Source organism: Sinocyclocheilus rhinocerous, unplaced genomic scaffold (assembly GCF_001515625.1).
Source record: "Sinocyclocheilus rhinocerous isolate Xijiao unplaced genomic scaffold, SAMN03320098_v1.1 scaffold387, whole genome shotgun sequence".
In the NCBI taxonomy this organism is placed as follows: domain Eukaryota; kingdom Metazoa; phylum Chordata; class Actinopteri; order Cypriniformes; family Cyprinidae; genus Sinocyclocheilus; species Sinocyclocheilus rhinocerous.
The window spans coordinates 1,963,214-1,978,902 of NW_015651557.1; the positions used below are offsets into that span (position 1 = coordinate 1,963,214).

Genomic DNA, 15,689 nt, shown 5'->3' on the forward strand with positions numbered 1-15,689 from the left:
GAATTTCCCGCGAAAACCTACCCGTACCACTCAAATTAGAAAACATTATTATAAGATAACCGTTGTGAATCGGGCTAAAGTAAGGCGATAGTTTTGAACACTGGCTGGTTATGTACTTGCTCAAATATTGATTTCGGATCATTTTTTACCAAAAAAAGTTACGGACTGCAGCTTTAATCATGGTTTTACTATGGTAAAAGTGTAGTAACCATTTTTTACATTTATTTTTTTTTTTGCAGATTACCATTTGTATAACCACAATTTTACTACAAATACCATGGTTAAACTATGGTTAGTTTAGAAAAACTCGGGTTAATTTGTGGTTACTAATACTATGGTTTAACTACAATTTTTTTGGTTTTATTTGTTGTAAAACCATGATTAAACTTTTTTCCCTGTCATTCCATTTTATTACACAACTTAATTTCTGAAATTATTTATTTTGTTTTATTTGTATGTATGGATTACTTGGGCTGTTATCAACATCTGGTGAAATTTCATGTCAACAGCATCTTTAGAAATACATTTACTGAGAAAAATGGTGATGCGTTCAATACTTATTTTGCCCGCTGTATATAGGCACGGCCAATGAATTGGCCAATATCTGGACTTTGACTAAACATTGTGTAAATGAAGCATACACTTATTTCAACAATTGTCTCATTTGAAGGTGAAAATATGATGCAAGATGAGCAGTGCACTGTACCTTGTAAACTCTTCTCCAATTCTTCTTGTTGTCTTTCAGCATTCTAGTCCAAAGCATGTTCATAACTTCAGGGAACTGCTCGTACATAAATGTGGATCTGCAGTAAGGTAGATTAGTCACATTATGTACAATGACTTTATACTAAACGGATAAAGTTTTTAAACCTTGTATTATGTTAATTGATCAGGTATGACGATTTAGGAATGTATTAACAATCAGAACACAAAAACTACTTCCAATAGGAATATAAGGTTTTGTAACCAGTTGTATAATATGGCATGTTTTTCAACCTGTCAAAAAACAGGAATTAATACCACTGACAAACTAATCAGCTTTAAAGATATTTGTATATTTTCCCAAAATTTGTAGTCTTTTTTTTTAATGATATTATTGGTTATTTTTGTGTTTCTTATGAAAAATGTGTTGGTAGTACTAACACAGGGTTTCTCTATCAGGGTTTAGCATATTAAAATACTGCCTAACCCTGATTGTTTACAGTAATTTAACACAAGACACTAAATTCATGTAAAAACGACATGAGGATGTAATGACTAAACTTTCAGATGATCTCAAGTCTAAGGCATTATGCAAAGCAACTGTAATCATCAGCTATCAATGATGAGATAATTCTGAAGTAATTGCCCTACACAAATGTTCTGTGGTAGTTGAGAGTAGAGTCAGTGAATGCCTGAAGACTGAAAGGGAGCACGTAGTCCTCTTACCACCCAGCAGGCTGAGCACTTACTTGGCAATCTCACCCATGAGCTGACCCGATGGGCCCCAGGAGTCATCATTGGTGGCTTCTCGAACCTTGGACTCTATCTCGGAGTAGTTCATCACAACATTGGTGCTGGGAAACAGTGAAAAACAAAGAACCACAAATAAACACCAGGCAACCACACACAGACACACAAGTCCATTTATTGTTACACATGGAGGTGTTGAAATAAAAAAAACTCTCTCGAGCCGGTCAGCTTTGGTCGACTGGTGTGTATTTTGGACTGATAGAAGAAAACATGTTGCCAAAGTTTTAAATGTGTTCAGATGAAAAACTGTACAGACAGCTCTGTTTAGTGTTAAATTTACCGAGCATTCATGTGACTAAACCAATTTGTTGAGATTGTCATAGCTTAACCTGTCATTCTATGGAAAAAATTAGTAGTATTACAATTCTGAATGGTGGAATTATGAGGCCAAAATATCTTCTCTACAAATGAAATGTATGATTCACATATTTGATCAAATCTGCCAGAGTCTTAACAACAGATACTAAAGCTAGCCACACTTGTGTGACCTAACAGAGAGGGTCCCATTAATAATTTTGTTCTCAGCCCTAAAGATGCAAGAGATGGCCCAACTTGTAGACCACTCTTTGCAGTTTTTAACTTGCTACGAGAAAGGTAGATGACAGAAAAGAGGAGGAAATTTGGAAATTGGGAGTGGGCCACATCATTAAGAGTTAATGCTCATGTCAAACTTGTTTGTTTTCCACAAAACTTCAGAAGTCAGGAAGCGTAGGAGGACATGACAATGAAATGATGTGCCTTTATTCGGAAATGAAAATAAAAGTGAAAAAAATGTGAGTCCTGGTGCTCAAATTCTAATTAATAAATAGTCCAAGTCAAATGGAGAAAGTAAGTAATTAACACACACACACACACACACAGTTAGTTTTAACTCAAGTCGATCATGGGTCAGAGGCTGACAATTCACTTCAGAGGATGACAGTATAACAAAAACATACCAACTACTGTTTAACAGGGTTGGAAGAGGGTTAATGCAAAAACATTTCTTAACTATGGAGATATTTAAGAGAATGGCCTAGCTACTATTTCTATTCAACAAATGGAAATAGCCTGTCCAATTTGGCCAAAAATATTATCACAATATATATTTCCCCCAAATCATACAATATCAATATTTATCACAATATTCATTTAACATTAATGGGAATGGAAATGCTTTCCACATGTTTGTTAAACTTTTAATGAATGTAAACACAACTCGTTTGATCACAAATTAACTCTACAGAGTAGCATTGAGAAGTACATGTTAGTAAAAAAAAAGTAACATTTATACCACAATTTCTTTAGGTTAAATCAGAGGTCACATTAACCGAAAATTTTCCGTCATTTACAGAATTTCTTTTTAGCAGTGACGGAAAAATCTGAAGGTCGTCCGTCACTTTGACAGATTACACTGAGGGTGATCTATTGTAATTTATAGCTGTAATTCCCACCCCTGTCCAGTGTGGCAGCAGAGCGTGGGATCATCAGCCTCCAGAACAAAAATAAAACTGTCACGAGTCTTTTGCTATGCGTTTGATTACGCACAGGCGAGAACCCACTAGTAAAGCGAAAGAGATGATCAGTTCACGAGCGCTGCCGCTTCGCTTGATCTGAGGTGTCTACAGCGACCTATCACGCCACATTAAAGAGCGCCAAAACAGTATTTATTGCTTGAATTTCCTAATAAAATGGACAGAATTTGAAATCTGAGACTTTGTTTCATATCAAAAGTAACAACGCACAAAGTTTAGTCTATTGGATGGGAGGCGCACTATATGTATGGTTCATTCATCAACTGAAAACAGAATCGACTGGGATTTAAGAATCGATATTGGTTCATAAAAATGAGAATCTATTAAAATCGAGAAATCTTTTTTTTTTTACCCAGCTCTAGCATATTTAATTGTTTTTAGTGGCCTCTGCTGTCACTGTGTGTGATGTTGAACATGAAAATTTTACCGTCTCTGTTGAGTCTATTGCGATTTATTGGATGGGAGGCGCACTATATGTATGGTTCATTCATCAACTGAAACGGAATCGACTGGGATTTAAGAATCGATATTGTTTCATAAAAATTAGAATCTATTAAAATCGAGAAATCAATTTGTTTTACCCAGCCCTAGCATATTTAGTTGTTTTTAGTGGCCTCAGCTGTCACTGCGGGGTGTTGAACATGAAAAGTGACGTGATAAATAAATGTATAAGCCTATATGCTCGTCCTGTAGGTTTCATTATTAAAAATGAAAATGTGAACAAAAAAACAAGCAATTAAATGTGTTATTATAATTAAAATATCAAAATTAAAATGACGGATAATAATAGATTATGACAGAATTTTTACGACCCTGACAATGTTAAAGTCGAACGCAACTTCTGGGTTAAACCACACTTTTGTATTGGTGGTTTGTCGTGAAGATTGTAATTTAAGATCTCTGAGTGTATATTTGATGGTAGTTTTGTGAAAAGCTTGTGAAGTGAGCCTCAGAACAGCTCTGGAAATATGGACTGTCCTCATATCTTTGAAACGACACGTGTGCTTCATTTTGTGTTGTAGACAAAACTGTGCCACTCAAAGACCTTAATCAGGTTTGATGCCATATTGAATTTAATGCTTATGAAAACAAGGTTGTGAGGGATAACACTGTGTCCTACGATGCCGCGACATGTGATAAAAGGTATCTTTTCCATGAGATTTTCCATCAGAGTTTTTGTCCTAACCAGCCACAACAGCGACACGCAATATTTCTATTTTTAAACGGTTTCTATGTCTGCGATGTTGCGGCTGGAGCAACATACAAACTGACAGTGATAATCTCAGGTACTGATTATGTGCTTTATTCAATGTTAAGTGTCTAATGTGAGTTTGAATATCATATTGCATGACATTTATAGCTTTACTGAAAGCAACAACAGATAGTTTACCTCAGATCTTGAAAATTAATTAAAGCAAACATGTACGTTAAAACTGCGAACCAACAAGTGTATTCCATAAAGATGGTATCAGTCACTCAGTATGTAAATATAATAATGTTAAAAGGTTTAATATTTATGAATGAATTTTAAATATCCATTTTATTGCAAGTGCAGTGTGCTTCCAGAGAGAGCCCGCGCACACACGCTTTTGATTGGCTGTGATATTTGATTGATTCTGTCACGTCGCATTGTCGTGTCATGTCTGGTGTGGACAGCCAAATTGGTTGTCATTGGAATCTTGTCACGTCACGTGCAGTTAGGACACGGTGTTACAGTCTTTACAATGGCACGCATTGTTTAAAGATCCTAGATCAAGTAATTTTCCCCACTCACAACTTTCAAGTTTTTGTCTGCTGAAAGATTTTGTCAGAAAGACGTTTCATCAGCTAAGTAATATTTGTTTATTAATGTTATTAAACAGGTTACATCACATGTTTGATGGGAATGAGAATATACTCCATGGTTTTATTTCATTTCCATCAAAAATTAAATATTGCGCAAACTGGAGTAAGGTCTTTTCACACAGAACATGTAGACTTACTAGCAACATGCACAGACTGCCTATTGTCCCATTTATTTCTGCTGTTAGACTGATCCATAGAGTAAATGTGTCCAGCGCTTATCACCGTTAACAACAAATGTTATCGCAATCTTGATATGATATTGTTTATCGCCCAGCCCGGCAGCTCAAAAAAAGACATAAAAGTGGTCCATGCAATTGATATGCTATATTCCAAATCTTCTGAAGCAAAAAATTTCTCTCTTCAAATAGCTCTCAAATGTCAATCTTCTCAAGATGTGTCAGACCTGGTTCGACAGCTCTAACATCAAACATCTTGCATTCGAATGATGACTCACAAAATGGCTTTAGAAGAATGCAGTCGCACATACATCTTTTTTTTTTTGTCCATCTTGGAGTTTGACAGTATACATTTCACTTTTACTATAAGGAAAAACAGCAGTGTAGACATTGTTTAAATATCCACTTCTGTGCTCCACAATAAAAAGAAACCATGAGTTGGGAATCTCATGAGGACTTTTTTGGGTGACATAGATCAAAATGATTTTCAGAGCATCTTGTGAGATCAACATTTAACACAACTTTAGACAAACCTAATAATATATGTACAGCCTATAGTCAGCACTAAACGAGTATTAGCTCCACTATTAAGGCCCAGACACACCAAAGCAAAATCAAAGAACTACCATGTCGCCTACATCTGGGCCAAAAAGTTGCACTTGAACACAATGCAAAGACCATCAGTCATCAGCTAACTAGCACATATATTCTAGCCTCTGCATGAGAGGAAATAACTCTCCATACCAGCAGGTGGCAGTAGCCTTCATCATTTAAAAAGGGAAACCAGTAGAGCTAGGATTGCGGATTTACAAAACGTAACCAAAGTAGTGCTTGCTTACCATTTTTGTACCAATTTCGCTCACCACAGATGGATTCATAATACAGCTCCTTCAAGTAAGTCAAAAAAAAATTGCAAATGGCAAAAGCATTGCCATTCTTTGTTTGCTTGCTTTTGTTGCTTTCGTTACTTTCAAGCTGAACAGCCAATCAGATTGATCTCTGCCACCCATTCAACAAGCTCAACTGGTCAAAAAGCTGCACATGAGGGTCTGACTAATGCCAACGGAGTGGAACACCATGCAAAAACCAGGCTAACAGATGCTCAACGATGGCCTGACAATGGCTTATTTTGGCATGGCCTTTAGAGCAGACTAAACAGTGCATCTTACTAATAGACAATCAACACGGGCAAAGCCTGTAAATCATAGATCAATGCCACATCATCTGAAAATGACTAGAACCAAACGCACAACAACACTGCAGAGGTGGTGCTCGGCGGATGTTTATCATGCTAACTCTCAAAACAGCTGCAAACACTTTCCATAATCATTACTAATGTGAAAATGTGGCTTTTCCCGCCTCACTCTCGCAATCCCAAAGGGCAAAGAGGGTGGGAGGGTGAAAGTGAACTTCTGGAAGTTATTACAGAGAGTCTAGTGGGGCTGGATGATGTGCAGTAAAGACAGGAATGCTGGCAGGTGGGCAACATGCATCTCGCTGGAACGTGGAAGCAGGTGGTCTGGAAAGACAATGCAGCTGATTTGCAATCATTTGATCTCTGAAGAAAAAGAGTCAGAGAGCTAAAATCACGTCTGAGCCAAATCAATGACTTTAGCAAAAACTCGCAACAAAGACATTGATCCCACTCATCTGCGTCACTTTCAGGCTTCGGGGGTGGCGTGGTCTTTCCAATGGATCAGTTTTACTTAATGACAGAGCAAATTCAATCTGTAAACACTTTCAAAAACAAAACCTCAGAATTCCTCAAGTAATTCAGGCAATTCAGATGGAGGCCAATGCTGCACATATGGTCTTGATGACTGAAAGATGGAACTAATTGTGTGGCAGCTGGCAAGATGTTAAGTTGCTTAACCAGCACTATTCCATAAAAAGCCACACCGACATTCATCTAACAGCTTCATTAGATCATGCATCTGTATGTTGAGCAGGGCTGGACAGATACAACCTTTGGGCCTTATTCACAAAACTCAAGCAGAATCAATGTGTAAACTGATCATACATCCATTAGCATGTAAATTGTCACATTCAAATCATACAATTTACATCCAAATGTTATGCACAATTTATTTACTCTGCTCGTATTTTAGGAATAAGACCAATTAAAGGGATAGTTCACCCAAAAATGAAAATTCTGTCATTAATTACTCACCCTAATGTCGTTCCAAACCTGTAAGACCTTCGTTCATCTTTGGAACACAAATTAAGATATTTTTGATGAAATCCGACAGCTCTCTGACCCTCTATAGACAGCAATGCAACTGAAATGTTCCCAGGTCCAGAAACGTAGTAAGGACATTGGTTAAACAGTCCATGTGACATCAGTGGTTCAACCGCAATTTTACGCAGCTACGAGAATAAAAAATAAGGACTTTATTCAACAATTCTTCTCCTCCAAATCTCGTCTTCCGCCATTGTCGAGAGTACCTCTGCACGTAAACGGCGTATGCTCGTGGTGCTGCTGATGTAGAACACGCATGCGCTGAGCCTTGGTTACGTACAGAGAAACGCACGTCCATGCATTGTGGTACTCTTTATAATGGCGAAATACGTGAAATTTTTTTATTTATTCACGTAATGCAAGGCTGAATTTTCAATAGCCATTACTCCAGTCTTTGGTGTCACATGATCCTTCAGAAATCATTCTAATATTCTATTATTATTTTTAATTTAAGAGACTTATACAACCTTATAAAGGCAAACTTTTACATTCAAATCATCAATCAGGCACAAAAGTTGTAAATTTACTGGCTTGACCACAAACTTGCACAGTATCACAGAGCCGAGTCTATTGTTTTGGTTTCAGTGTCAAGCAAGAGTTCACGATAGTGGGATTGGCAATCTATGCGATTCAAGCACGTAGAAAGAGTGCTGCATAGTTGGCCTAAGATTACAAGGAAAATCTCAGGCAACTGAATAATGAATGATGTCGGTTTATGCAAGCAAGCGGCCTGTAGAGCAGTCACACACACATAATAAATACATTCCAGACACACGTACGCTGCTGTGTACTGTGCTGCACATATTCCGCTGGAATATTCAATATGCAGGAAAGACAAAAGCAGAAGAGGCAGGCTTTCTTTTGCACAAAGAGAAGGGGGCACAGACAGGCGTAGGGGCGGCTTGCCATCCTTTGCATCCGCAGCCTCTTTGTTCTATGGGCCTGCCGAGATTTACTCTCCACTTCTTTTATTCTCTCCTTCGCTAGAATGAATGTGTGTACTTACACATTCACTGTGGAGCTATGGCCTGCGAAAAACCCACAACAAACTCAAGACGCCTCACATGAAAGCTCTCTGAGTGGTTTCAGCTTTCCTGCTCCGCCACCTCAGACTAAAAAGACTACCTAGAGCTTCAGAGTGAAGCAAAGGTCTGGATAAAGCTTTACGATGGAGATGAGGATGGTGGCGGTTTATAATAAGTATGATGGAGAGAGAACGAAAGCAGCAGCTAAGAGATGAAAGGAGTGATACCTGGACAAGGGAAAGTTTGCTAGGGAAAGAAGTCCCAAGAGATGTGAATTATGGAGATGGGTGATTCTGAGTTAGGGCTACCACTGGGTTTTGTGCTCAACAACAAACAAATGTATATATGGATGAAATATTTCATTTTAAATATATAATGGAACTTTTTTTTTTTTGTTTTTTTTTTGACAGTTCTCAATACAGAATGAAGTTTGTTTTAATTTTTTTTTTATTCCATGCAGTGCATTCTGAGATTGCTATAAATGCACATTTGACACATGATGCTGCCTTCAACTTTAGCCAAAAAAGGCATCTTTAAAGACAGCATACTTTTAGTACCCGCTGACCTTTCCTTTATGATTGAATTTGATTACAGCTCAAAGGGTAACAGATTTGAATACAAATACCAAAAAAAAAAAAAGCACACAACATGATTCTCAATGCATCACATTTTTATTAGTACATAGAAGGGCAAAATAATAATTTAATAATAAAATTACCAATTTTAATTAATACAAATAACTTCTTAAAATAATCTAATTATAAATTAATCTAATTATAATTTAGTTGTATGTAGCAAATACAGAGATGCAAACAGGTGTAGCGTCTGGACCAATCAAACACACAATATATATTTTGTTAGCTAGATTTAACAAATAGGTAAGGGGGGAAAAAAGGTGAGAACATTGCATGGATTGGGGGTATGCTCCACACGGAATTACTTTTAAAGATATTTGCTTTACATGCTCATTTAATTACTTTAAGGTATTTTTAAAAATATTTGTATTAACTTATATGTTCAAAACTGTAATTTTTTCACACACACACACAAAATTTACATGTTGCAACATTTTACAAAAATTAAGATTGAATATATTTGGTCAAAATCCCATGTTATAAAAGATGAAGTGCTATGCAGGCTATTTTAGACAATATTGGCTGATTAGATGGCAATGCTGACCTAAAATGCAAAATGTTAGCCTTCTCTCTCTCTTCACCATTTCCCAAATCTCAGACCTCAAATACATAAAATATTACCCTTTTTAGACAGTTTTTGAAGTAAAAAGTAAAGAAAATACTATGCAAAACTTATTGAAACAACCAGGGGCCAGTTGCATAAACTTAAGAAATTGACCAACTAGCAGTTGCCAAGGGGTAATCAGTCTTACTCTTCCAACACAAATAAGACCAATCTGCCTTTTCATAACTAAATTAAAAAAGTTATGACCAGTCTGCAACCGGCCCTAGTTCATTATTTACACTTGTAAATATACCCTTGGATGACTTTTTAGCAAATAAGGTTGTTTAATGTATTTAAACATTTTAGTTATTTTTGTTTTGTATTTATAGGGTTAGAGGTTGGGTTTATTTTTCTTTTTGGATATGTTAGGGTTAAAGGGATAGATATGACAACTCTCCAATACAATTGTGACATTTCACTTTCGTGGAGATAGGAATCAATCTAAAATGCTTTCAAACCGGCAGACTTTGACCTCTGAGACATTCCAACTCAAATCCCAATACAGTTTTGCACTGCTATTTAACTAAATGCTGTATGTGCAACTCATGCAGATCAGCATCAAGATGAGATGAGATATTGTTATTGGAGCTGCGATAAAAAAAAAAGTCTCAAAATGATTCAAATAATTTATTTTACTAAATTGTATAATGGTTAAAATAAAGGAGAGAAACTATGTTGATTAATCTTACGTGGAATTGTCCAGCTGCTGGTTTTCTAGGGAACAAATTAATAAGTCATAGGAACGAATTAACAAGTTGTAGGTATGAATTATAGGTATATATAGCCTATCTGTCCTGCTCGTGTCCCGCAGCCCTGTCAAAGCGCAATCCCGATATGAAACAATTATCTGGGGAAATTATAATTAAACATGACAATACATTTCAGTACAAAAGAACTTTGTATTGTTTCTGTTTAAATGTACTTTTAAAGTTTGGATCACAAACTCGTAATTGTATGCAAATGAATTATTTTCTCAAAAGACCCAGCCTTGTCACCGTCACTCACAGCCGCACGCACCCCAAAATTAAACTGCTTAATCGACCATTGATAGCTTTAATCGATTGTATCTCTTATTGACAATTAATCGATTGTCGATTAAACGTTGACATCCCCAATACAAACTGAACATGGTTTATTTTTACCTCATGTAAACATTCTTAAAAGTGCATTCAATGGCTTTTGTTTGCCTTAAACAGACAAAAATATTATGACATTAATTTAATGTGTAAAGCAACATTTCTGCAACAGGCAGAAAAAAGAAAACATGAGCAGGTATTTGAACAATATTGGTGTTGCACCAAATAGTCGTCACGAAGTTAAACTTCACTGCAAAACGGTCAAGATTAAAAACATTTTTGAATACATAGGAAAAAAATGAATACAAAGACAGGGCTGTCATTAATAACAATTGCTATAGACTTGTAGTCAATAGTCAAGTGAAATGTTCCACTGTTGACACCATTTTCTTATAAGAGAACACAATATTATTTAAAAGGACAGTTCACCCAAAAATGTGAATTCTGTCATCAGTTACTCACCCTTATACCGTTCCAAACCCGTAAGACTTTCATTCATCTTTGGAACACAAATGAAGAGTATTTTTAATGAAATCTCTGTGCTTTCTGTCCCTCCATTGACAGCCTATGCAACTACCATTTCAAGGTCCAGTAAAGTATAGCTGTCAGATTTCATTAAAAAGGATCTTCATTAGTGTTCCAAAAATGAACAAAAGTCTCACAGGATTGGAACGAGATTTTTCATATAATATTTTGGGTGAACTAACCCTTTAAGTTAGATTACTAACCTCTAATTCATGCTAAATTATCGTAGTGTTAAACTACAATTACATGGTTCTGCAAAAATACTTTCTTGTAAAGCATTTGAAAATATGGAACAAAGATTCATGCACTCATGCCTGACATTTCAATGTGAAACTAGGAGAACTATACAATCTGAATTAAGAGCAGGGCTCCAAGTGTTTGTGTGCTTTTAGTATTTTTTTGCCATGTGCCAGTTTGAGGAAACTACTTTTTTTTTTTTCTCTGCATGTTCAGTCCAAGTTCCATGTTGAGATTTGAAAAAAAGCTCAAATTGTACATGGATTTTCGAAGTTAATTCACATGAGTTACATGAGTCTTGGAAGCATAGCCGTTTGGTTCATTTCATCTGAATCTTTGACCCTCATTCAGGATTTCTTCACAGGAAGACTGGAAATGACAAGAAATGAAATGAATGAAACTGAACTGAACGATACACTTAAAGGGATTGTTCACAAAAAAATGAAAATTCTGTCATTAATTACTCACCCTCAGGTCGTTCCAAACCCATAAGACCTTCATTCATCTTCAGAACACAAATTAAGATGGTACTCTCGTTAATGGCGGCAAACTCTCCCAGGAGAGAAGAAATTGTTGAATAAAGTTATTTTTGTTTTCTTTGCACACAAAAAGTATGCTCATAGCTTCGTAAAATTACAGTTGAACCACTGATGTCACATGGACCATTTTAATTATGTCTTTATACTTCGTTTCTGTGCCTTGACCGTGGTAGGACCCTTGCTGTCTATGCAGGATCAGAAAGGATTCTCGGATTTCATCAAAAATATTGTAATTTGTGTTGCAAAGATGAACAAAGGTCTTACAGGTTTGGAACGACATGAGGGTGAGTAATTAATGACAGAATTTAATTACTCACCCTCAGGTCGTTCCAAACCCATAAGACCTTCATTCATCTTCAGAACACAAATTAAGATGGTACTCTCGTTAATGGCGGCAAACTCTCCCAGGAGAGAAGAAATTGTTGAATAAAGTTATTTTTGTTTTCTTTGCACACAAAAAGTATGCTCATAGCTTCGTAAAATTACAGTTGAACCACTGATGTCACATGGACCATTTTAATTATGTCTTTATACTTCGTTTCTGTGCCTTGACCGTGGTAGGACCCTTGCTGTCTATGCAGGATCAGAAAGGATTCTCGGATTTCATCAAAAATATTGTAATTTGTGTTGCAAAGATGAACAAAGGTCTTACAGGTTTGAAACGACATGAGGGTGAGTAATTAATGACAGAATTGTCATTTTTGGGTGAAATTTCCCTTTAATTATTTTCAACTAAACAGCAACACAACAAAATGCTTTATACACAGCATTTCATTATATGTTCCATACATTTGCATGAATTCCAGCACTGGATATTTTATGTTTAGAATAAAATGATGAAAATGTGTAGCTCAGCCACAATGGGGGAGGAGATGTAACTTCTTTAATGACAGCAATCTGGAATCACCAATAACATTAAACAAATAAGAAATTACAAAAAATACATCGTAACTTCAGAAAACCACTCCAAACATTGATTCAATCTTTCCTACAAAAACAACTTCAATAACAAAGTCAACTGAATAAACGACTCAATGACAAATTTTTTTTTTCAGTATTGAACATCCCTAATGGTAAATAAAAACTGTTAATAAATAAAACAGAATACAAACCCATGATAAGAATGCAGGGGGTGCTTGGGATGTACAGTACAGCAGCAATTACGACCTGTCATTAGAAAAGAAAACAAAAGAAACACTATGAATGTCATGAACTGCTGTCACATCTGACACATCCCAACTCTTTACATCAGTTAATACTTTAACTCATTTAAGACTGTCACTCGCCAAAAATTGTCATTTTGACATTTTTGTGTGCTTTTGTGCGTGTAAGTGTGAGAGAGAACTCGATGCGCTCCTGGCGCGCTGTCTGAAGCGGCATTCTCTGCACATGCAAGACATGTATGAGTTCACAGACAGCGTGCCAGTAACGTTACCGAATTAATTTCTTGTGTGTGTAACAAAAACAAGACAATAAAAAGTCTATACCTACCTTGTTTGGCAGAAAAGGTGATGTGTTATCCTTGAAGAATTCAACGATGTCAGATCTTCACCTAGTCGTATTTTAATCTCTTTTAAATAAAGTCGTAAATGGTCTCTTCTTTTCTTGACAATTCCTCTGCCAGCTTCTGTTGAAAGCATAAAGCGCTCTAAACAGTTGTACCACACTTCAGATTTAACGTTATCACAGCTGCTTAACATCACCTCAGTAACATGCCGGATGCTTGAAACGACATGCTCAGTAACAAATACACCGCATCAACAACAATTAAAAGTTAATAAACAATTAAAAGTGAGCACACTGTAACACGTACCTCCACGTCGAGTAAGATGTGACGGTATGCTGAAAATGTTGAATATGACGGCTCCGACATTCATTTGTCAAACAAGTCAGACAGCAACTAAGTTAACTTTACAGTTTGTTACATTTAACAAAAAATTATTTACCACGGAAGTGTAAACGGTTCCCCAAACCCGAAATCCGACTTTAAAATGAAACTTTGACCGAGGCTATCTCCATGAGTAATGGCGTCTGCTCTAGCACTGTTTTCGTGCCAATAATCGACTGAGCTTCTTGTTCCTATGCAAAGCGTAAATCAAAAATACGGAAAAACAACTGTAAAAACCAAATACGTAAAATTCCTTCAAATTATTACGGTATATTGTGCTGTATTTTTACGGACAATTTTTACAGTGTACAGTGTTTCCCACAGACTTACACTCTATGTGTGGTGGCATTTCCGCTGGGGGAAATATATGTATATAATGTAAATATAAAACAGCAGACGGGCTTATTGAAAATGCTAATTCATTCTCTGCCTGTAGGAGGCGCTTTTGGAGCAGCAGAACTAGCGGTTTCCCCGGTAACGGCTGTACACAAAGCAGCGCTGCGCTCATGAACTTTACTTTATCAGGCATTATAGGAAAGATTAAATAAAAATGACATCAAAACTTTTCTGAAGACAATCGGTTCCCTTCAAAGATACATTCATTTAAAAACACCCGTGCCACGTTTTGCCTTTGAAACATGCAGTGCACACGTATAACTCACCCTGGACACCCCTCTGGCTATGCCAGTGACGATCTTCTTGTTCGTAAACATTCTGAATTGGACTCAAATTAGAGTGGCAAGATTGACATCATCATTGTTAATATTTACAGTTAAGCAGATGAAACTTGCGGTTATGGTAAGGGTTGTGTGATTTCTGAAACATGCTCTAAGCGTTTTGCCAATCACAACACACTGGGCCAGCTAACCAATCAGAGCACACTTCATGTTTCGGAAGGAGGGGCTTTATCGAAACAAGAACTAAACGGGGTGTTCTAGAGACTCGGAAGAGAGGTGCTGCAATAATGTAAAATATATACAGAATATGAACAATCAAGCATGAATAGAATAACAAAAACTATTCTAGTACACCCCAAAAACCAAATCAAGACTTTAAAAAAAGGACATAATAAGACCCCTTTAAAATTGTTGTTGCGTAAAAAAAAAAAAAAAAGGTCTATATTAAACACAGTAAAAGCCAGCATTAGCTACTGATTTTTAGGGCTGGACCAGAATATTCGATTATTCGTTCAGTGGGTTGGCATTCGATTTTCAATTTTGAGATTCAAATATTCTTTTCTTTTTTTTCCGAACACCTGGCATCCCCCGCAAAACGGTTCTCATTCGCGCTTGAATATGAATCGCCCATGAGTGAACGTCATGATTCAGTTCATCTGGAAGAGAAGACAAAAATGCCGAAGACATCAGCTGTGTGGGAGCACTTTAAATTGAGTGAGGACAAGACAAAAGCAGTGTGCCAAATATGTGATTTGAAACTGGCCTACCACAACAGGACATCAAGTTTGAAAAGTTCTGTAAGTAGTACGCCTATAGTATAGTGTTGGTGTAAAAATACGAGCTGCTTTTATCCGCCATGTTAATCAGTAATTTTACACATGATAAAAACGTGCACTTAATTTGCTTGGAAAATACTTGCAAATACGGCAGTCATAAAAAAAACGTACAGTAGCCCAGCCTAATAATAATTTGTCTATATTAAAAGTATTGCTCTTCACAGACCTGTGTGTTTTGTATCACTAGTGCAGTGTCCGTTCTCGGAGCATATAAGCCCTGCCCGCGTGAGGCGCGCCTTGATTACAACCTAAGCTTCGAAGCTCAAAAAATGGTATTCGGACCAGCCCTAGTGAGGACCCGATCTAGCGATCTGCCAGGACCTTGCTCGCTAATCTAAGCGCTCCAAAGTTTGGCTACATT

At 36.7% G+C, this 15,689-nt stretch overlaps 1 protein-coding gene across 1 annotated transcript in view; it reads right to left on the reverse strand.

Moving 5' to 3' along the window:
- Positions 1 to 643: 643 nt before the first annotated feature.
- LOC107713131 (clathrin interactor 1-like) overlaps positions 644 to 15,689 on the reverse strand; it is a 24,906-nt gene continuing 9,860 nt past the window's right edge. Inside the window, exons 2-3 of the mRNA XM_016518566.1 lie at positions 1,452 to 1,556; positions 644 to 803 (exon numbers count right to left, since the gene is read on the reverse strand). Coding sequence (XP_016374052.1) covers positions 644 to 803; positions 1,452 to 1,556 — 265 coding nt within the window. The remainder of the gene's footprint in view (positions 804 to 1,451; positions 1,557 to 15,689) is intronic.